Source organism: Mixophyes fleayi, chromosome 9 (assembly GCF_038048845.1).
Source record: "Mixophyes fleayi isolate aMixFle1 chromosome 9, aMixFle1.hap1, whole genome shotgun sequence".
Classification (NCBI taxonomy): domain Eukaryota; kingdom Metazoa; phylum Chordata; class Amphibia; order Anura; family Limnodynastidae; genus Mixophyes; species Mixophyes fleayi.
In genome coordinates this window covers 26,139,283-26,163,622 of record NC_134410.1, presented here as the reverse complement: position 1 = coordinate 26,163,622, position 24,340 = coordinate 26,139,283, and the positions used below count along the sequence as shown (strand labels likewise).

Below are 24,340 nucleotides of genomic sequence, written 5' to 3'. Positions count from 1 at the left end.
TAAACATGTTCTGCTTCCTTTTTTGACAAGTTTTGGAAAAGCAATTTCTTATATTATAGGTTTTTTTTTTTGAATACATACATTAAATGAATTGACAGACATACATGGTATTAAAAAGCACGCAACACGTGATACATAACTCTCTATACACACATGTAAAATACATCTATTGCTTTCACAAGCAGAAAATATATTTGCAAATCTGGACACTACTAATAACTTAAAATAATTAAAATAAAAAAATGATATATATTTTATATATCTACCAAACCAAACAATGCATCCATTTATGATCTATCCTCATTAAAAGTATTTTTGTTGAATTAATGTAGTTTTATTTGTAAGACATAATGTCACATTGATCACAGCACATGTTGTGGTGGTCATTATGGAAGTGACACAGATGCAAATCTTGTTAATCAAATCAGAAATACACTGTGGTGAGTTCTTGGAGCTCTTAGTAGATGCCTGGTATTATTTGGGTACAATGTTTAGCAGCTCTAAGGGCACAGCAGGCCCATGCAGCGGGCGAGATGCTTAGAGTTGGCCATGGCAGGCCCTGTGCTCACCCTCAGCTGCTGAGGACGGGAATATTTTTGCCAGGTGGACTTGGCATCGGTGCTGGCGCGGAGAGCTGCTTTAGCCATAAGATGTTGAGGGACGCTCAGTTCTGCATCACTGAAACGAGAGCGATGACAACATTGAGAGTAAGGCTTGGAAGCCGTGACCGAGGGGCAGTAATATTACCCGTACCTGTATGTATAAAGTGCGCCATACCACATCTGATCAGGACTCAAGGATCCAGACTCGAGCGTTACCTTATGTGCCAATGTCAGCGCACCCAAAGCCAAGAGCCCCGGCTCGATCATTGCCCCATCAGCCTCAAGCAGGGTAAGCTCCATGAAGTACATGGCCAGATACTGAACCTGGAGATGGAGAGAGGAGAACATGATCTTATGTAACCTATCTATAATTACCTACACATAGGTTCCAACAATTGTATAAATTACTGCAGGGTATAAGTACCTATACATAAGGTAACAATAATATATACTGTATACTTGCCAACTCTCCCGGAATGTCCGGGAGACTCCCGAAATCCAGGTCTGTTTCCCGGACTCCTGGGAGAGCAGGCAAGTCTTCCGCATCCCAAAATAACGCAATTCATGGTGAATCGCGTCATTTTGGTCCTGCCCCCGGCGTCAAAACAATTTCCGTTGCAGGGGGTAGGGGCCAAAATGGCGCGATTGACCACGTCCCGCCCCCCGACCCTCTAGCCACGCCCCTCTCCCGGACTGCACTGCCTGGAAGTAGGCAAGTATGATATACTGAGAACCACACATTTACTGTGAAATCCATATTGAACAAGAGAAGTGGTACTGTGCTGTTCTCAGTATCTAAAGAAAAAAGCTCTAAATGGAGTTCTAATTCCCTACATATCATATAGTTATTAGCAAGAACCGTTCTTCACAAAAAATTAAAGAATCTGTCTTCAAACTGCTGTCACTCACATGCCTCAAATTATGACGAGGTGTGATGTGATCGGAACAGATACCCAAAGTATAATTGAGCTCTTTACCACATATTACATCCCACACTCACCTGTTGGTCACATAGAACGCTTAGGACTAGATTTACTAAGCTGCGGGTTTGAAAAAGTGGGGATGTTGCCTATAGCAACCAACCACATTCTAGCTGTCATTTTGTAGAAAGCACTAAATAAATGAAAGCTAGAATCTGATTGGTTGCTATTGGCAACATCTCCACTTTTTCAAACCCGCAGCTTAGTAAATCTAGCCCTTCGTGATAACAATGCTACACTAGATGATTTCTGAGAAACAATGGCCTGGTCCCAGGTGGATTCTCCGGTCGCCTACTACAAGTTATTACTAAATAGATTTAATGAATATATTATATTAATTTAACATATTTATCTATTCAGAATCTCATAGTGCTGCTTTTAGATGTCTGCTTAAAGTATATGAATGAAAGTCCACACACAGTCTCTTATAAGCAGAAACTTGCAACTATCCGTCTTCCTTTCTTTATATATACATATAATATATATATATATACATATATATATATATATATATATATATATATATATATATACACATACACACACACACACACATGTTAACTCCTTTCTGTACATTTACATCCTTTTCTATATAACTTTATAAGGAAAGATACAGAACACACAGTGATCCTACAACATTGGGAATAATGTTATTCTTTAAGCTAAAGATCCGGTCTACGTGCACAGTTACGGCCCTAGAAGGTAGGAGATTGAGCAAATCATCAAAATGTATTTATACAGCTCCAGCAAATTCCGTAGCACTTTACAATAGTGAACAAACAGTAATAAAACAATACTAGGTAATACAGCATACTTGCCAACTCTCCCTGAATGTCAGGGAGACTCCCTGAAATAGGGGTGATGTCCCTCACTCCCTGAAGAGTCTGGCATTCTCCCTGATGCTGAGCCAGTACAAGACGTGGTTGGCTTCGCCATCTGTGGCATGATGACACAGTTCAGAAATTGTGTCTTATGTCCATGTATTGATGCCTATGGAGGTGACCATTTTCATGGACACCAAGGGCTAGATTTACTAAGCTGCGGGTTTGAAAAAGTGGGGATGTTGCCTATAGCAACCAATCAGATTCTAGCTATCTTTTTGTAGAAGGTACTAAATAAATGAAAGCTAGAATCTGATTGGTTGCTATAGGCAACATCCCCACTTTTTCAAACCCGCAGCTTAGTAAATCTAGCCCCAAGAGTTAATCAAAGACTGACAGATAAGACAACATGACTTCAGTAATGAAGACAGAAATGTAAAAGACACTTCAGTCTCTAGAGATTCATTAGCTGCTTTTCTTTAACACATAGTTGCCCACTCTCCCAGAATGTCTGGGAGGCTCACGCATTTCTGGGAGACCTCCCGGGAGAGCAGGGCAACCTCCCGGTTCTCACCCCTGCAACAGATAAGTTGTGTGGGGGGGGGGGCTTTATGATGCAAATATCGCTTCATCTTAGCCCCCCCTGCTGTAATTGGCCAAAATTGTGACAATCGTTTAGGGGGCAGTGCCAAAATGATGCGATTCTTCAAGCCCCGCCCCCGAACACCCATCTCACCCCTGGGATCTCCATGAAGCAAACAAGGAAAAGTTGGCAAGTATGTAATACAGACAGCTAGAGAGGTAAGAGGGCCCTGCTCGCAAGCTTAAATCACGAGCACCAACAAGAATTTGTCTCCACTAGTGTATGAAAGACCAGGTCAAAACGATGCCAGTGGAAGAGGTAACACACTGTGCTTTTACAAGGGGTGGGAGTGGGCCGCAAAAGTCATGTTTAACTTAACCATGACGTTTGGGTCAGGAGATGTCCAATACTAAAATATATACCAAATTCTCTTCAATGTCAGTAGGGGCAGGAGGTCAGATTGAGACGGACAGTTATGGGTTCTGTTCTCAGATGTGCACGTCTGTTATCGGAGTACCAGAGCCGTCTTAAAGCATGGGCACGCTGGCCAGTTGCCCGGGGCCCCATAGGCTTGCCAACTTTTCAGTATATTATTCGGGGAGATTTATTCAGAAGCTTCAACCCCAACTGTGCAGGAGAACGTTCATTTTCAAGAATGAAAGTAATATACAAAAAAAAAAAATCAGCTTTGCAGCACAATGGGGCAGCAGAGTTTGAACAGGCTTTCACTCGTGTATGGAAGATTACATCCTGAAGACCACTGACTTCAAGCCAATTATAATTATAAAGCAGTTTTCTGCTAAGAAATTTTGCAAATGTTTGTGTTGAACACTTGATTAATAATAAACAATTCATAGTAATTTCGTACTGTGCCATCTCTGTCTGTAGTTGTATGATTTACTGAGTATCATTTTTATGTTAAATTTCTTGTTTTTTTAACTTCATGTTATATTGTCCAAATGCTTGTGTGGATTAATCTGTGCTGTACAGCATGGTTTTCAATGTTTAAACACTGATTTTGTTGGAGGTACCAATAAATATAAGCTTAATTTTATCTCTATTTTATATTTTTATGCCTGTGAGTGGTTGTGTAGGTAGGGCCCCAGTGCACTGCTCTGTCCAGGGGCCCATAATGCTGTTAAGATGGCCCTGCTCAGCGCACATGCTGTATATATGTATATGTTAGTATAACATAATATATCCTGGTTGGAGCAGCCTTTAGGGATGGTTTGTTGTGTTAATAAACTAGTGTCCCATGTTGGTAATTCAATAAGACGCAGAGGTCTGCTGAACAAGCAAATTAGAGGTACAGAGAAAAGGACATCTATAACATGTAATGATCCAAGAATGGGGAAAGGTGCCCAAAGCCTTGGGTGACCGACTAACGTTTTACAAAATACTGGTTGGCAGCTGCCATGAATTTACAACGCGGCCCCGCTATAGTCAAACAGTGCCAGCCCTAACCTGCTTCTGTGCAACTGGCTGAAGTTGGCTCCAACTGATTTAAAAGCCTCATATGGAAACGTTTTTGTTTTAGGGAGAAAACACCTTAACTGCTGCCCGTTATCCGTTTTGAAAATTAGTCAATTCAAAATGTAAGTGGACTCAGACAGGTGAGCGGGGCTGGTAAACGTGGTAAACGTGGCACTTGTAGCACAGCATGGCAGAGGGTTGTAACATAAAACAGGGACAAAATATTGGGACATGGTAACATGATACGCAGTGTAACATAACGTTACTTTTCATCCAGAACAAAGGAAAACACCCTTTGAATCACAGTTGCACAATTGGGCTTTTGGTGGAAAGGGAAAGGTGCTTATAAATCACAGACACTGTGAGGAGCGATGCTATAGACAGCAATAAGAGGAATGTCATGCATATGTTCAGCGGGTGCTTCCTCCTAAATGCAGTGTGGGCAGCGCTGCTACACAAGCTAATAAGGGGAATGTCATACATACAAACAAATGGTCATCACGTCCTTCTTCCTACAGTCAATGTGAGCAGCACTCGTACACCAGGTAATATGAAGGATGACAGGGATAAGCCCCTCTAGCTACTCCCCGATTAAATATCTTATCATATATTCCCACAGTCAGACAATATATCACCTCTATGTTGTCAGGAAAACCTCTAACTGCCTTTACCAGTCACAAACCGCACTTTGCGCACCTGTGACTTGGAAGTGTTTACTGTAAGGGAACACACTGGATTCCAGCCCAAATCTCACACTCACCTCTTTCCCTAAAGCTACAGATTTGCTGAATCGCCCCAAACCGCTCACACAACCACACCCACTTCGAGTTTTGCCACCACCTATTGAATACAGGCAATAGGACCCCAATATCCGGTCCCACACTGGCACGCAATGAGCACTCCTTGTTACACACAGATAGCAAGGCACCAGCAATGCAAGGGTTAACCCTTCACCCCTTCGAGGCTCTATGACACCGATGTACAGGCAGGCACACACTAGGCTTGGTATACCAATGTAGTCGCAATTCACACCTCAGCAATGAAAGGTTTTAGCATGGTCAAGCAATCTTATCTCTTCTACACAGGCAATGGATTCGTTTAGAGCAATAAGGACCGAACTATTAAATAGTTAGATTTAATATACAAAAGTACAATGCTTACAGAGAACAAAAAAACAGTTAGATAAAGATTTGACATACAAGTAAAAAATTGCAAACAGTTATAAAAACAAATGGGATGAAAGTACAGAGCATCGCTTACGTGTAATAATCTGTATGCCTGGGGCAGGCAGAAAAGATGGACAGTCCTTCAATTAGATTGATACCCAAGAAGCTGACAATATGTCCCTTCACAACACAGATTTTTTAAGCCAAACGAAATGGGACGTTCTTCACAGGGGCAGCATTAATGCTAATAGGGGGGCAGGGATTTCCCCTGGGTGTCACTATAGTTTGCTTACAAATATTCCAAAAGTTTTGACCTTTGGTAACTCTCCATAGATATATCCCAGAGACATAACTCCCCCTTCAGTCATAGTCTCCCGCACATTTAAATACCAAAAATGATGGAATTATAACAATGCGACATACTTTTCCCACAAACATGTGATTATAGCTTTTCCCTGATACCACTAGTACCTGTAATTCACAGCCCTAGTCTGATTTATGCCCCTCAGTATGGAGGTGCACACAGATTTTCCAAAATATGAAATTTGAAGCAATTTTCTTTGAAGTTCATATTTCTATATACCTGTATAGGCAGCCTTCAAATGCTGTCTTTGTGTCCAAGATTCTCGCCTAGGCATATGGCTCTCTAATTTACATCTAGTGGTTCTCTTGTGTTGACACTACCTATTGAAAGGAAGTCAATTAGGAAGCGGAATACAGGATCAAAACAATGGATGTCTAGGATCTGCATATCCTAAGCTGGTCTCCTCACAAAGGGTCTGCTCAACCTAATTATCTCCTACTGGGCTAATTGACCAAATGTTTTAAAAAGGAAACAAACTATTATCTGAGGAGAAAATCATGTTCACTTCTATGTCTCAATGTAATATTTTATTTGGGCCCTGACATTTAATATTCAATTTCACCATATCATATTTTATGCCCTCATCCTGACAGAGGATAGTGCCAGGGGCAGGGTATGGAAATAGAGAAATAATTAAATATAATTTTTGCACAGTGTTCCAAATTAAGGTCAAACCTCTTACTTGGAAGTCCCAAGCATTCTGCATAATAGATCCTATACCTATATTAACATGTAAATATTTTGGATATGTTTTCTTGGCACCACTGTTGAGATAGATTTCTACATATAATATTATACATATATTATAAACGCACCTTTTCAGGACACTTTCCAGTGACCGAGAGGAGGCGCAGGAAATGCAGGGGCTGTGTGTATTCAAGCTCAAAACTCAAGCGGCTGAGGACCTTCTTCTCCATTTTCATAAGCTCCTTTTTGCTGAAGGCGTCTTCCATCATGAAACAAAGCTCCGCTGGCTGAGGGAGATACGAAAACTGACATCCTGGCACCAGAAGGGATAGCTAACTGCTGACTGTGCCTTGTTTCTAAGACTTGTGACACGCCGGCACTATGCACAGATAACCAGTCCCACAGGTTCAATAGAAAACAAATAGAATTCCCAACATTTATTAACAAATGTAATGTAGGACCAGTGTCCTACTAGAGCCTGTTTTTTTTTATTCATAGTGCTACTTTCCAAAATGTTTGACATTGTACTGCCAATAGACTCTCCCCCTTTATTGCTAAGCCCTGTAGGTAGGCTACTCTAACACTGTGCAAAGGTGGTTGGTTAGTTGATAAGGTGACATCATACTGTATATCAACAGGGATTCCTATAGCCTTAGTTTTATTCCTCTCACTCACTACATGTACAGAAAATGTCACACTCAACATTATAAGACGATTATCTATACACAAATGTTCACACGTATTGACCTGAATCCACCTGTTAGCTCTGTGGACAAGGACAACCTGGGACAGGTGTCACAAGCTGCAAACTGGAGGAAATATACGCTCTGGCCAATATATGGTACTATATAACATTCTTAGTCTATTAGATTTATGTATATTATAGCTCAGAAAAGGCGCTATTGATCCTTTCCGTATTTGGATGCATTTGTTGGACAGAGCAGAGCTCCTACATCCTCTGACCTCGGGGATAAGGCTCTCCTCCATCTTACAGGCGATGAAGAGGCAGCTGGCAGCCAGGAGCTGGAGCAGATACGTCCGGATATTGTAGACCTTCATGTATGAATTCATTAGGTAGACAGCATGGTAGAGAGTCTCCTCCTGCAGGCCCAGATATTCCTGCTCCAAGACACAAGGAGAAAAGTCACGTGGAGAGGTTTGCAGAGAATTGGGGAAACAAGAAGCCCCTAACCTGCAACCAGTGAGACAGGACCCTCATTACTCTGCGCTGTTCTCTCAGATAATGGCTTGTTGCTTTCTTCTATGCCTCCACCCCGCATCATGACCCATCTCCCCTGTCACATACAGCCTCTTGTAATCATGAATGGACAGGTCGCTGCTTCCTACAAGATATCAACATATTCATCTGCTGATATCCTCTTTGCTGCTGTGAACGTTTCTATGATCTGATTGGCAACAGGTTGTTCTATCCCAACCCACTTCAAAACTGGGGAGATGAAAAGTTCAAAAATATGTTTAGACCCTACTCAAAAAGGAGCTTAGCTCAACTAATACTGCTCTGTCATTTGCCTGAAGTCAGTGGGTTTGAAGCCTTTAGCAGAAAAAAAACCACCTGTTTGTGCAGGTGATTTTGTACGCACTGGTGCTAAACAAATGGCGCTGCGAGCAGGACTGGATCATAGGACAGCATGTAACCTTCCTCCCTCCAAGAGAAGAGCCTTCTTCTGCAGGTATCACTAGATGCACTTTATGTGAAACTAACCAACACTTTATAGAGGTTGTTGTTTGTGTGTTCATTTGCTTTTGTTCTATCACACAGGTTTACTTCTGTCTAGTTCAAGCTTTTGTTTCTTTTTCCACTCCAAACCCTCGAGGACAGATGCAAGAAAGCCTGGGTCAGCCAGGCTAAGAACAGATATCAACCAGATAAAGGAGAATGTTCTTAGTAGGATACTCACATGAACTTGGACCAACCAATCCACCAGCATGGCTCTCATTTCTGTGGTCACTGACTTCGGAATCTCACCTGCCCGAAACACATACTTGCGCTGGTTCTTCTATGGGGATATTTACACAAGACTGTTAGAAGAGATGGGGACCTTTCTATATGGCCTCTCTGGGTGTTTTTCTTACCATCATGCAAGAGAAGATATCAATGGCGTATTCTTGCTCAACATGCATGTCTAGTTCCAGTATGGACTGAGTTAGTGCCTCCTCCCAGAACTCAAGCAACAAGGGCCCTGAAGAGGGAACTGTGACTGGGATCTGACTGTCCGTGACCTCTGGAGCTGCTGGAGAGACAAACATCCATGATCGTCGAAATATTACAAATATAAAAACAATTGTCTGGATAAATCCAATCATGAGAACTTTCTCTCTGTCTTAACATATAGAAACCCAGCACTGTCTGATCCTGTCCTGATAATAATGACCAGTCAGGAGATCTCTCTAGATTAGATATAGAAACCCAGCGCTGTGTGATCCTGTCCTGATAATAATGACCAGTCAGCAGATCTCTCTATATTAGATATAGAGACCCAGCGCTGTCTGATCCTGTCCTGATAATAATGACCAGTCAGGAGATCTCTCTAGATTAGATATAGAAACCCAGCGCTGTGTGATCCTGTCCTGATAATAATGACCAGTCAGGAGATCTCTCTATATTAGATATAGAAACCCAGCGCTGTCTGATCCTGTCCTGATAATAATGTCCAGTCAGGAGATCTCTCTATATTAGATATAGAAACCCAGCACTGTCTGATCCTGTCCTGATAATAATGTCCAGTCAGGAGATCTCTCTATATTAGATATAGAAACCCAGCACTGTCTGATCCTGTCCTGATAATAATGTCCAGTCAGGAGATCTCTCTATATTAGATATAGAAACCCAGCACTGTCTGATCCTGTCCTGATAATAATGACCAGTCAGGAGATCTCTCTAGACCCTAGAGACTGTTTCTTACATTTTCGTGATATTGAGTTGATCACTGCGGTCACAACTTTCTCAGTCGCAGATATCTTGGAGCACAGAAACAGACTTTTCTTCTGTTGGTGAAAGAGCAGAATATACATAAGTAATAATAAATTAGGTTTAGAATTTTTAATTATAGACACATACAGACAGAAAGTGAGGGTTGCGCTGCTGGATGAGTACATAAATTAATATTGGGACTAATGATGATCTCTTGAAAAATCAGAAGAGGCACTGAACAGCAATCAAAACATTTAATATAGATATAGATATATCCAGTACAGAGTACTGGCAATAGCCAGAAACCTGCTGTACAATAGCCAGAAACCTGCTGTACAATAAAACAGTGTGAAATCACTCTGTCACATAGCTATGACATAGAAACATAAAATCCAGCTAAATTAGTATACAAACAGCCGCGGCTAATAGACTAAATAAAAATCAATATGACATATGGTTGCGCAACCAAGGTGAATGTGGCCAATAGTAAAACCAGTCAATAAAGAGGCACCTGCAGAATGAGACGGTAATGGTAAAGTCTCAATAAAGTAGGAATAGATATGTTGTATGTGGATTCCTCCTTAGAATATTGAATCACCTGAATCCAAAACATCCGACAGGCATATTACACAGCCTGGATCTTGATGATCACTTCAGTAGCCACCTACTTATTGAATTAAGGGTAAATAAATGTTACCGGTAACCCGTGGTTAGCAGTCCCGTTTCCAGCGTAAGTCACGCCCCGACGATACCGGGACCTTGCTGAGGTGACTTTGAAGTGTAATATCCAAGCCGGCTGTAGATGTTTAATCGCGGGGCGAGCCGATTAACTGCCTCCAGCGTGAATCACGCAATGTTGTTTAAACGGGTCCTGCCAGATGATCCTCAGATATTGTATCCGCACCCGCTATGGGTGTCGAGGGAAGCCAAAGTCGGCGCTGGCAGTAAATAAGAATAGTGTCCACTTGGCGAACACAAGTGGAGAGAGGATTCAGGTAATGAGGCAATCACACATAAAATCCAGTTCACAAGAAACCCCCGCTGACGCGTTTCGTGCCTGTTCCAGGCACTTTTTCAAAGAATTTAGAATTTTTAATTGTTCGTCCAGGTTTCCCAGCAATCCAAGGGTTGATATTCCATTAAGATGAGGCATCTTAATATGACATAAAACTTGCATTATAGAAATAAACATAAATATTGAGCAAAAGGAGAAAAACAATTATTTGGGTTTACAAATAGAAATAAATTGCTGTAAAAGACAGATATTTCCCTACTTATTCTATACTTATCTTCTGGGAGATGCGGAGGGCAGTTATGTAGACTTGGACGGAGCAATGTGGGTTATGATGGTAGCCCCGATCTCTCAGCGATCACTGAGGGGACGTGATTTGCTCCATCATGTCTAGTTGTTAAACAGATTTATCTCAATGTGTTAGCTGTGTTGTCCTTGTTTTCTGAACCTGCCATTTGCACACTGTCCCTTATTGCAGCTGACTCAATACAAAACAATAAATTAGATCAAATAAAAGGATATTTATGCATCATGTGATGCGTGCAAGGTTTCCATTTCTTTAGGTTTTTTTGGCCAATTGGCAGAGAGATCCAGCTGTTCCTAATTAGATACCTTGGACCAGTGCTTTCTTTATTTTATATTGATCTCCATTATATATTGAATCTCCCCTTATGCTGACAGTTTGTATGCGCACCTAAGATATGGGATTTTACAATGTAGTCTGTGAACTCAGATTTCCACCCTCTACTATGCCACTAATAATTGGTAGTCCTGGTGGTGCGTTCCTCAGCATCTGAGACTTGTGCACCGCTGAAAGTCGGCGATTAATAAGCGAGTTGGGTCCTTCCAATGGTTCGAGATCTACTCTAACAGTACAGATTTTGATTATCATTCCTGATCTGCTTTGAATTGGAAATGTAATCTGCAAACCTGGAATAAAAAGTTACACAGGTAGCATAATACAATTCAGTGGATGAGACAGCTGCTAAGAACTAGAGACGCTCAGGCTCGGTTCCTCGGAAACCGAACACACCCGAACTTAGCGGATCCGAGTACCGAGCCGAGTCGACAGGTACTTTCGCGCTTTTTCGAATTCCAAAACGAAGCAAACGGAATCTATAAATACCGCCCTCCACGGCGATCTACGGTCAGCCTACCATGGAGGCATATTGCTTTGTGAATACTAACAGACTCATACCTTACAACTGTCCCGATTTAGGCAGGACAGTCCTGATTTGAGGTCTCTGTCCCGCCGTCCTGATCAGGACAGCTTTGTCCAGATCGGTAGGAAAGTTGGGAGAGATTCTGTCCATTGCTACTCTGCACTGCAGAGGTGAACGGGTTTGGAGGGGAGGAGAAAACGGGGATGTGGCCATGTCCACGTGTGATGTGGCCACACCCCCAGCATGCTGTGTCTCCTCCCCCATCCCGCTGCCAGAGAGACAAATGGTGGGAGCTATACAGACTGCTGCTTGTCTCTCCAAACAATTTGCATTATATCAGTGCTTCTTTGACAAATATCCATCATACAGCAAGTAGCAGAAATAAAATGTCTCTATATCTATGTCTAACACAAATCTACGGAAGCCCTTGAGGCTCAAATACCAAATCACAGTGTACTGGCAACAGAAGCCAGGGAGAGACAAATAAATTAGCAATAAGATAAAATGAAAATGATCTGTATTCAAAACATTGCAGGGTGTTTAGCTCTTTAATAGACACATGATAGACTAATGCCATCCTGTATTCTCTTTCCAGTATGGCAATCACTGACCTTCTTATCTTCTCGCTTGTAAACTGTCTCTGCCGTCTCACACTCACTTAGCTTCTTGTCTTCTCGTTTGCATAGAATTTGGTTATTGTCTTTCGTCTTGAAGGGCTCTCTTTTACCTTCCATCTGAAATTAACAGAGGATGCGGAGAGGGGTTTAAACGGGATGCGCAGAAACCAGGATTGATTCTGGATTTGGACAAATACAGTTGTTTTTTTGGGGTGGGTTTGGGGGAGGGTTGCAAGACTTGGATAAGATACCAATATCTGTACTATGTGCTAAAACTGTACAATAATTAGGATTTGGTTACCAAATCCAGATCAAATAAGGATTGAAGTCACTGAGACAAGGGCACTTATAACAAAAAATAAGGGCAACAACAGGCAGGGGAGGATTGGCAAATTTCATCCTGGGAATGGGGGGGATGGGAGGGGGGCACACAACTCAACTCAGCAGCCTATTAGGAACGTTTTAAAGGATAAAATGCAGACGGCCCAGTGACCCAGTCCCAGGTGCCCCCCAGCCCAGCCTGCCCCTAATAAGAGGGCTCATACCAGTGTTAAATACATGTATTTTATTAGCATTGTTAACGCTAGTATAGGCGCGTAAACTTGTATGACACTAGAAGCTATTGTTGCTAGTGTCATCATACCCACTGTCTTTTGTACAAGCATTTGCTAAAGTTGCAGTAGTACTCAATTTGTGGAGCACATCTACTTCTGTCCACATGTGTACCACAAATAAGTGGGTCTAAGTAGATCAACAAGAGGAGTTTACTCAACAAGTGGCCTGCCCCCCTGTGGGTGGAGCTTAATTCCATTCATAATTTATGTGTCCTCCAGATGCATCCAGAACATAGTAATATAGAATATATTCCGCAGAGCACCTTATACTCATACTAGTTACAGCCTTAAAGCAGGATCTATTGTCACTGGCTATTTGACATTATTACACACACAGTGCTCCCAAATATTGTCTCTAAATCCATTATGGAAAAACAAATAAGGGGGACCTCTAACAGACATTTTATTCAGCTCTTCTGAATTGAAGTGGACAGATTGATTCCCTTGAAATATAGAGCACAGCTGCCTACTCTCCCAGAATGTCCGGGAGAGCAGGACAACCTCCCAAATCCTGCACGCTTCGTTGGCTATAATAGGCCAAAATTGATATTGTATAGCAGGAGGAGGGGCCTAATGCTGCGATTAGAGTGGCCACACCCCCAAGACACAGCCAATTTTGGAGATCTCCCGGAGGGGTGATCTCCAAAGTTGTCAAGTATGATATAGAGGCTGTTCTGAATACAGGTACTCCTATTGGACTGACCCCATTACCCCCCAATTTACTATATGAGGGTTCAGGACAGAAAGGGAACAACCCCTTTAAATTTGTCAACCTTTTTTTCCACACTATTAGTTCATGGATTTCCAGAGTGTAGCACTATTTACATAGTATATGTTATTGTACTTATATAGTTTTCTAGTTAAAAAAAATGTACCAACAAGAATGTCTATACCGGAACGTGAACCAGAATATTAAAGGTTGTTATTGTTTTGTGTTGGTAACCAATAAACAAATATTACATAAATAACTATATTTATGGTGCATAGGGAAGTGAGAGCCCAGATGATTTGCAAACCCACGTGACTCAGGGCAACTGAATCCACTGCTCACAGGTATGTAGGTTACAAGGAAGTTCCACGTATGATCTATTGTCACTGAACAGAGCAGTAAAAAGCAAAAAACCTCCCAAATGTTTGATTAGCTCTATTGTTAGGAAACTGCTTTTGTAGCTCGGTGTCATTGTTTGTCTGCTTCCCACTATGTACTCCCCCCCCCCTCCTATTTCCCTTTTTTTTCTGTACCCCCTTACCCATGCCTTTAAAACCTTCAATAAAAACTATTAATGTTAAAAAAAGAAAAAAAAAGCAGTAATAAGAATTTGCTAATTTTATCATTAAGTGGGATCGGGAGATATGACTTGAAAATACAAAATAAAAGCGAGTTTCTACTTAAGCAAACTCCAGAGATAAATGGTCTATATGTGTCAAAAGTAATACATTCTAAAGAAATAAAAGTCTTTGGCAGATACATATGGAATGATCACAAATTATCTTGTTGATCTGTTCCCTAAATTTTCAGGTAGGAGATATCCAAAAGTTGTCCATATCTCTGTATAATAATTTCCTAAACAACTTCACTGATATGCTGCAAATACATATATGTGATGTCATTAATGGTATCACATGCATTGGTCACATGAAAGCATTGCTTATGTAAACTGGTGCATAGCAAAAACTAATCATAAAACCATTAATGTCACACTAATAATACCCATATTGTGAAGCCATACTCTCTTACCTGTGCTGTGAGGATTGATTCTGATGGGTGCCATTGCAAAGCATTCTGGGTAACTTTTTAGCACTGTTCACAGTAAAATGTGAACTGGATTGCATACTAAGGCTGACTGCCTGAACCGAGTGCTTCTGTTAGGTCAACCATTTAAAACATGGCTTCATTGCTAGGATACATGCACATGGATTGCTTTTTTTTTTACCATCCAAAAATTGCATTTTAATGCACATATTGCTTTGTATCCGCTTATTACACATTTGTAAAAATAACACATTTGTAAAAATAAAATTACAAAAAGCGCGTTTTTAATCATCCTTTTTTTTTTTTTTTTTAGCTTAGCCCAGTCACATTCTTATGTAACCCTACACCCAGCACTCACCAGAGTAGGGAGGCCATGTTCTGGGAGTTAAGTCACAGGGGAGGAGGAGCTACCTTAGGTGCTGCAGACTACACTTCCCAGCATGTGTGAGGAGAGGCGTAAGGGGAGGGCTGTAGATCTGACAAAGAAAGCTGCATGTTTGACAGAGCGAGCTGCCAACCTTACAGAGAAAGCTGCCAGTCTTGCTGAAAGTGCCACCAAACTATCAGGGAGAGCTGCCAGTTCAGTATAGAGGGAACTGCCAATACTAATAATGAGTCTGCCATTGCCAGAGATCCATTTCAAGCTGCCAGAAGTCCAGAGGGAGTCCAGGTCAGTGCCAGAGGTCCGTGCACAAAGTGAGTTCAAAACTGTTCCAGTTGTTTGTAGAATATTCTGTTCCATTCCAATTATCCCAGGTACATGTTGCTACTACTAATTCTACATTAGAGCCTATAGAAGAGAGCCACTCCAAACTGCTGATCCACTTTTCCAGAACTGGTCAGTGTCCAAAGCAATTGAGTATCCCGCTATATATTCTGCACAGCACCATGCATAGGGTTAACCATTATTAATGAGATCTGCCTGAGCTACACTAGAGGTCTGGTCATACACTGCCAAGACTACTACTCCCTTCCTCTCATCTTTTACACAAATGTGTGTTCTTGTTCAAGTAGTCACTAGCCTCATCAATGTCTTCTTACCAATTATATGTGCTGGGACTACAGCCAGTCATTGTCTCCATCCTCATAGTTACTATTATTGGGACTACAATCCCCCAAATCATTGTCTACTTCAAAGTGAGAGTTACATTCATCATCATAGTTGTTTTAAAGACTGTATGCTACCTCGGAAGCTTTTATGTGACACTAGTAAAATCAGGGTATGTGCCCTTAGGGTTAAATGTGATTGTTGCCCACCCTGAGCCCATACAAAAGCCATTCCAGTAGGTTTCCCCTTTCTATCATGAAGTTCGGTTGGTGACTCTTGATTGGAACATGGTGTTAGAGAACGCAGGCAGTGTTGCCCGGGGAATGTATAAGCATGAACTGACCCAAATGTTATGTATTTTTTTTGTTGTATGTTGATATTCACTATGGCTTGGCTTGCGTAAACATGTCTGAGGTTATCCACAAGAGGTTGCAAGGAGTCTCCAAAATATTCATGAAAATTACACAGGCCCCTTTGGGTATTTTTGTTCTTTCATTGGCACCTTAAGTTGGGTTTACCTGACATGTGCCTTTGTGGAACTACAATTCCTAGCATGCCCTGCCGGACAGAGGCTGTGTAATCTATCAATACATATTGGGATTGTAATTCAACAACTGTAGGGCCGGAGGTCTTAATAAATAATTATTTTTCTTTTTATTCTTTTTTTTTTTTTTTTTTAAAACAAATGAAATGCCCCTACTGTCATGGAGACAAATTTGCCCTATATCGGTCCACTTCGATCTCTGTGTTCATGCGTGCAGCTGTATACTTTGCAATGTGCCATGTTTTTTTTGGACGCTGCTTGCTTTATTTCAATGCCTACGCCCATTCATTTGTATGGGAGAGTATTGTGTCTATACCCATTAGAGGGTTAACAAGAGTGGTTACACCAATGTTTTGCTGTATTTTTACCATACCATGTCAATGGGCCATTTATTTCAATGGTCTGCTCGTTTCAATGGAGTTGTGCTCTACATATAGAAATCCTTTTGAAACTATTGGGCCATTTAAATGAATTGGATCATTGTCAATTATTTTTTTCCATTTAATAGATATTTGATTAATCTCTATTGATGTATAATCCAGTCCCCAGAACGAATCTTGCAATTAGCCAATCACGTTGTGGCTTGGGTAGAAAACCACCTAAAGGTCACAGGCAATGTAGTTCAGTCATTTTGTGGTGGGTCTCCAAGTGGAGCATTTTACCTTGTCTGTTGTGTTGTTTTCGTAGATTACAAACTGAAGATTTCCAGTGCATTACAAGAAGAAGATCCCTCGCATAACACATACAGAACATTTACCTTTTTCTTAACAAATTAAGAACATTTCTCGTGGAGTAAGGATTCAAATTGGATTACAAATAAAGAATATTTACCATTCTATTATGTCATGAACATAGAGAGCTTGCAGTTATTTATAAGGGATAAATCATATCTGCAGTGTAAATAGGTTATATCAAATGAATCCATGTATAGATTGAGCTGTTAAAGTGTAAAATGTGAAGACGGAGAGTCTGATGTAAATGTATTTTATGGCTTTGCACATCCCAGTGTGAGAAGATAACCATGTCGCCTGTAGCAGCTTTAAAGAGCTCTTGCTGTTAGTCTTGGACTCCTGAATAGACGTTGTGGGGCGGTCACAGCTGGACATCCTTGCAGCCCAAGGCAGCATTGTGCAAACTTATACAGGTATATGGAAATATGAGCTTCAAAGGAAAATTCCTTCATGGTTTATATTTTGGGGAATCCGGGTGTCACTTCATACTGAGGAGCAGAAATCACACCAGGGTTGTGAATGACAGGTACAGGGGGGTATTCGGGGACAGCTAAAATCACATATCTTTGGAAAAGGTATGTCACATTGTCAAAATGTCATCATGTTTGGTATCAAAAGATAGACAGAATCATAGGGGATTTATTAATGATAAAATTGGGTAGATTTGACCCTTTGCAGGAAAGTTAGACCACATAGTAGAATTGGTTAGTAAATCAGGCAACATGCAAATGGTGATTGGAAAAAGTGTCGCAGGCCACAACCCCTGGGGGCAGACTGTCAGACTTTTTGGAAACTCAATTCACATTGATAAGCTGTCCATCTTCCAAGCCAAATTTCCCTTGGCCAGAATGCAATTCATGTAAGTGCGAATCTGAATGTAACCCCTTTTAAACTGCTTTGCTTGTTATGTAAATCTATTAATTGTTATTCATTATGATTTTATCTGTATGCCCTGTATTTTTGTATATTAAATCTATAATTTAATATGCTGCATCCTTGATACTCTAACAAATCCATTAGCCTGTTAGAAGAGAAAGCTCGACCAAGTTAACCCTTGGAATGTCAGTGTGTGATTTGTTGATACATTTGATTAACAAGCTGTGTGTGCTTGTATTTACATTTGTGTAACAGTCTGGAGGTGTGAAGAGTTAAACCTGTGCTTGCTGGTGTTGGTCTTGCTAGTCTGTGGATAGCTAGAAGCCTGCGTGCCAGTGTGGGACAGTATATTGGGGTCCTATTGCACATATTCAATAGGTGGTGGCATCAGGGCCGCCATCAGGGGGGTACAGGGGGTACCGTTGTACCGGGCCCAGGCTCACCAGGGGGCCCGATACAACAGTACAACACATACTTACCTGGGGGCCCGCTGTCTTGCAGTCCGCTCTCCGCTACTCTGTCTTCAGTGACAGCCAGGCACCAGAATGCGATCGCAGGGGTGGAGGAATCATTCCCCCTGCGATCATGTGATCTGGCTGTGACAGTCGCAGGGGGAATGATTCCTCCACCCCTGCGATCGCATTCTGGTGCCTGGCTGTCACGGTGACAGCCAGACTGAAGACAGAGTAGCGGAGAGCGGACTGCAAGACAGCGGGCCCCCAGGTAAGTATGTGTTGCGGGGGGGTGCTCATCGGGAGGGGGGGGCCCGTACTGGGACCCATAATTTCTGAAGGCAGCCCTGGGTGGCATACCGGAAGTGTTTGGGGGCTATTTCGTAGGTCTATAACCTGCGTGACAGGTAGAGAGAGACTGCGGGCTGAAATCTTGTGTGACCTCATACAGCAAACACCCCAAAGTCATGGCAGCTGGGAGCGTGTTCGTGACAGATTACAAAAAAGGAACACTTCAAATAGATTACAAGATTTCCCTATATCTGTAGTAGGGAAACTGATGGAAACACTCTTAAAAGAAAGAGTTGTAGAATATCTCAAATCCAGTAATTTACAGGCTCCCGAACAGCATGGATTTACTGGGAGATCAAGTCAAAGAAATGTAATTGACTTTTTGACTGGGTGACTAAAAAAATAGATCAAGGGGATTTGTAGATGTAGCTTATCTAGTTTTTAGTAAGGCTTTTGACACTGTCCCAAATCACAGACTGTTAAATAAACTCGAAAGCTTGGGATTGGATTGATAAGATCTTGGTTGTAAATCCTTCTATTACAGCATGTAACCTATAATCTATAGAACTTCTCCAAATACTCAATATACATCCCTTTATAAAACTCCTCCTGTATAACATTTCCAAATACTCCATATTATAGAACCGCTCCATCACACTTCTCCTATTCCTTTATATAACTCCGCACTAGACCTCTGTGTAATTTCTCATATAACTCTTTGCAGAGTTTTTTTTTTTATTTGCACCATACAACCGATCTCTAAACCTTCTCTGTGTACTCTCCATATGCCACTTCCTATTAGAGATGTTCACTGACCCCGTGTTGTGGTTTTGGATCTGGATTAACTATATGTTTTGGCTTTGGCAAAACCAACCGCCCTTGTGCGTTTTGGTTTTGGATCTGTATTTTTTTAGAAAAATAGCTAAAATATGTTAAAATCACATAATGTTGCTCCTTTTTTGTTCCTACATTATTATTAACTTCAATAACACTAATTTCAAGTCATTTCCATTCAATTTTGTCCACCTCACAGGTCACAATATTATTTTCATACACTTTCAAACAAAGACTGCAGCAGTTCTTGCCAGTGATAAGAAGAAGACCATTGTCATGCCTGGGCATAAGACCAAAAAATCCACCTCTTATGTGTGGAATTATTTTTACCCAAATTAAACAGTTGTCTAGCCATTTGTAGCATTGTAAAGTCAAAGACAGTAGAGGTAGGGACCTTAACCAGCTAGGATCCTCATCCATGTTACGCCATTCGAAGCGAGTTCATGGAAAACTCTAGGGAAAATCAGAAACTTATGCTAGAAAAAATAACAAGCAGTCCAGCATCAGCTACCTCCCTTCTTTTAGCTAGATCCCAGCACCTGCAATCTACACTCCCAACACCTTCATCATCAACATCCTCACAAGTGATTGGAGTTAGTCCTGCATCCAAGTTGCTAATGCGAGATGACTCCTCCCCTGTCCAGGACTCCTCAGAAGAATCCTTGAGTGTTAGTCCCACTGCTGCTGCTCCTGCTGCTGGGGGTGGATCTTCAACCCAGAAGCAAACCAAGAAGAAGACTACTAGTAGTTTACAACAATTGACTGTTAAACAATCCTTAGCAAGTATGAAAGCTGTCACCCAGTTGCAAAGTGGATCACAGACACCATGGCGACTATGCTAGTAATAGATCTGCGTCCAATATACACTGTAAATGCAGTTGGGTGTTAGACAATTACTTGAGGTCTTGTGTCCCTGTTACCAAATTCCATCACAACACCATTTTACTAGAAAAGCTATTCCTCACGGAAGAAGTCTTGGAGGCGGGAGTGAGAGGTGGTTATCAGAGACAAAACAAGGCACAAGTCAGAGGTGATACCGCTGAGAACCTGTTTGAAAAACTAAGGGATGTCATTGGAACATGGCTTATCTTGCTCGGACTCTCCTGAGGATATGTGATATCTGATAACGACACCAATATTGTTAGAGCATTACAGCAGGGGGAATTCCATCACATTTTTTGTTTTGCTCACACAAGCAACCTGGTGGTACAGAACTTTTTACAAAATGACAATGACATGCAGGAGATGCTGTCTGTGTCCCGAAATATTTAGGGTCATTTTCAGGATTCTGCAACAGCATGTAGGAGAATGCAGCAGCTGCAAGAAGAATAGAATTTGAGGGGGAATGTACTTTAGTCCAGCAAAGTAGGCACCTGCTAAGAGAGTGCAGACACTGTTAGCTTGAGTCAAGTGATTCAGCTAATTAGACTTTTTGAGAAGCAGCCGTAGAAATTGAAGGAGGAAATGAAACAAAGCAAATCCGCTAACTATATTGGAATTGTAGATTAAGTACTTAATTCACTTCTCCAGGATACAAGAGTTACCAACATCTTGAAATTGGATCACTACATTTTGCCAACTGTGCTTGATCCTAGGTTTAAGAGCTATGTCTTCTCTTTCTTTCCAACTGACCCAGATCTCAAGAGATGCAATAAGCTCCTGGTCATTGCATCTCTTGAGATGCTGAAGTGGTAGATGAGACAACGACATCTCCTCCGTCTCTGGCAACTGTTTGTATGAAAAAAAACTAAGCTTTCCCAAGACACCCAGTGGTGATGCAGAGGAGTCAGCACAACATTTTGACATTTGGTCTGTTTTAAAAGAATTGTCCAAAAATTGTGACAGCTCTGCCATAAAATGCACTACGAATTCCATGAGGAAGGACATTGTCAGCAATTACTCAAAGTACACAGACTTCTATGATGGTGGATTCCAGCGGGGATGAATTAGTGTTGTTTGAGGATCATGTACACACTGATGAGGGTGAATATGATGACAGTGTAGATTGCAGGTGCTGAGAGAGGGGAGCTGCCTGATGCTGGTATGCTTGGTAATATTTTGGGTAGAATGGCATCTTGGCAATTTTATGTTATTCTACAGTAAACTATCACCTTTATTAGTTTTTTTTTTTTTTTTTTCTTTAAACAGGTACAAGCTTTTTATTTACATTTTTTGTTTCCCTGACTTAAAACCACTATGCACTTGAACATAGGCTTTAGTACATGAGGTAGAGGGATTAGTATCCTCATGACTGGAGAGTGACGAGAACAATGCCACCCCTCCTGTTTCTGTAAGAGCTATGGCACTGTAGAATGACACTGGAGACTTTTAAAAACACTGACAGCCCTATTATAATTTCTGTTTCAGCACTGAACCCTACCACCTCTCCTGTTTCTGAGTGAGCTATGGTACAGAAAAATGTAACTGCAACACTAGTATTTGTATTTCAGCAATGACAATTGGCAATGGAGCTCTCCTCTTTGTGTGTTACCTATATAACACTGAACATTATGGGACTGCAGCTTTAGAAGACCAAGCCTGCCAGACCTATTAATTCTATTTCAGCAATGACAATTAGCAACGGAGCTCTCCTGAATGTCACTGTAGAAATTGAAGAACACTGCTACCCCCTCCTCTTTCTATTCTACCTATGATGCTGCCCAACTGCTCTGCAGACTACCAAGAACTGTGCCCCTCTGTGAAATGGCGTTCGATCACCGTGGAGGGCGGTACTCATAGAATCCAAAAATCGCAAGATCCGATGACGTTTTGCCTCGTTTTCAATTCCAAGGGCGCGCGAATATACCAAATCGGATTGGATCTGCTAAGTTCGGTTCTCGCGGATACGAGCCTAAGCATCTCTACTTCCTATTAGTTAATGAAGCCTAACCCTAAAACTCTTCCTATTACTTTATATACTCCATCCCTATAACTTCTCCTTTTATTTTGCTGTTCACACCAAACCATCCTCCTCAGGAATGAAATCCATCCTTACTTTAATGTCACTATACAACTCACCACTAGAGGTCAGACTTGAAACAGCAAAACAAAGCAGCACCCTTACAGCTCCCATGTGTGGTAAGTATCAGAATGAAAACGTCCTGTGTAATGAAAAAGCCAGGTTGTAGAGGGTGCTGTGGAAAAGGTCATGACCCCCTCTCAAAGGTTGGCAATACCCATGTGCCTCACAATAACCAACCACTGAGTAATATTAGGAAGCTATATGTTAAATTAAATATCAAGGTTATCGTGGCAGAATTTATATTTCCCCTGCGCACTAGCTGATCCAATGTCCAAACAAATGCAAACCATCAACTCGGGCACTTAGAGGTGGTCTTTTTCTTGGCTGAACGAAATTTCGCTTGAAACCATCTGATCACTTCAATTGATCAGCGCCATCACTTTCTGTGGGAAGCAGACATTTTCTGGGCTGAATATTCATGAGAATGCAACCAATTGATTCACTAGGAACCAGTGCCATAGTATTTCAGTGAGATCACTGGTTCTTTGATTGGATAGGCTGCATTTTCAATTTTTTCATTCTCTTTAGTCAGAGCAAAAAGTATAGCATTGCAGAAAATGAACATGACAAAATAGACCATGTTCTTACAGAATCAAGTTCAGTACACTTAAGTTTGATAAAATAAATACCTTTTAAAGACCAACATTTCTGCGTTCAACTTGTTTTTATCTGTATTTAGGGGTTGACAGAGAGGGGAACATGGTAGAGGAATTCCAGGAGAGGTTATATTTCTGATATAGGGGTGGGTGGGGACAGATTGGAAGTTACTATATGGAGGTGAAGTCGTAGTGGGTGTTTAGGAGTTTGAAAAGCAATCCTCTCCTCCATAGTCCAAGGCTACAGGTACACTGACTATATGTTAATGTGAGGATGGTTGACTTTGGCTCGCTCTATAGGTCCAAACACGTCCCCTATCCTGATCATATGTATTTTTTCTCTATGCCAGCATTGTGGCGGATGTAGTTTTAAAGCTCTATAACATGGGATGATTGGAGAGAGGAGGTAGCTGTCAGAAAGTGTGGATACCACTTTTCTCAAATATTTGCCAAGATTTTTAGGTCAATAACACATAAGAAAGATCAAAGGCTCCCTGGCTTTCCTTCCAAGACCTCCCAAAACACCTGCCACATATCTGACCGTCAGCTCCGGGAAAGCCAGAATCCCCCTTCTACAACAGAACATGGTACATTTACTTATTGGAACACAAGACCAGCATCTCAAGAAACTCAACCTTCTTCCTTAGAACCTGGTCTCCATGGACCCAATTTAAGAGTATCTACCCTTCACTTACAACATGAATCCAAACATGAATTTAATGTGGTTCGGTTTTCTGTTCTTCCATCAACGCTACGTTGCCCGAGGTTTCCCCCTTCTACACCACTTTTTTTTATTTCCTCTTAATTCAGCAAAATTGAAACCAAACATCAACATGCTTTGAGATTGCGGCTTCCAGCATAGTGTTCAGACAATTGCATATGCTGACCCAATAGGACGCAATCAACTGGACAGGACCACCAGATATGAAGCAGGGTGATGCTGTGGCGATAGGCTGTATTCTCAGAATGACGGCACATAACTCCCACATGTGTGTTATTTTAGCCTGCACAACCCCAGGCCAGATTCAATTTTTATACCCCTGTTTAAAAAATACACAATGGCAATCATTTTTACCACCACAGCCATGGTTAACAAACTCCAGCTAAGTGCTCGTATCTGGGATATGTATCCTAGCTTGTATCGGTGCCCTGCAATCAACTCAAGAACCACACAAAACA

General features: G+C 41.4%; 1 protein-coding gene across 1 annotated transcript; it reads right to left on the bottom strand.

The window, feature by feature from the left end:
- CCNP (cyclin P) lies at positions 1-14,787 on the bottom strand. The gene is made up of 9 exons (XM_075185982.1): positions 14,753-14,787; positions 12,395-12,517; positions 9,601-9,682; positions 8,771-8,928; positions 8,596-8,694; positions 7,640-7,795; positions 6,805-6,963; positions 754-926; positions 1-678 (listed from the first exon to the last, which is right to left on the bottom strand). Exons 2-9 carry the CDS (start codon positions 12,515-12,517, stop codon positions 501-503), a joined length of 1,128 nt encoding a protein of 375 aa, XP_075042083.1. The 5' UTR covers positions 14,753-14,787; the 3' UTR covers positions 1-500.
- Between the last annotated feature and the right edge of the window lie 9,553 nt (positions 14,788-24,340).

What these genes read in the sequence shown, in the direction of transcription:
- CCNP (XM_075185982.1), bottom strand. Translation starts at nt 12,517, where the DNA reads ATGGAAGGTAAAAGAGAGCCCTTCAAGACGAAAGACAATAACCAAATT. An exon ending in AGGAGAGCCTTATCCCCGAG is followed by an intron (nt 6,964 to 7,639) that starts GTCAGAGGATGT and finishes TATCTCCCTCAG; the next exon opens with CCAGCGGAGCTTTGTTTCAT. An exon ending in GGCGCACTTTATACATACAG is followed by an intron (nt 679 to 753) that starts GTACGGGTAATA and finishes CTCTCGTTTCAG; the next exon opens with TGATGCAGAACTGAGCGTCC.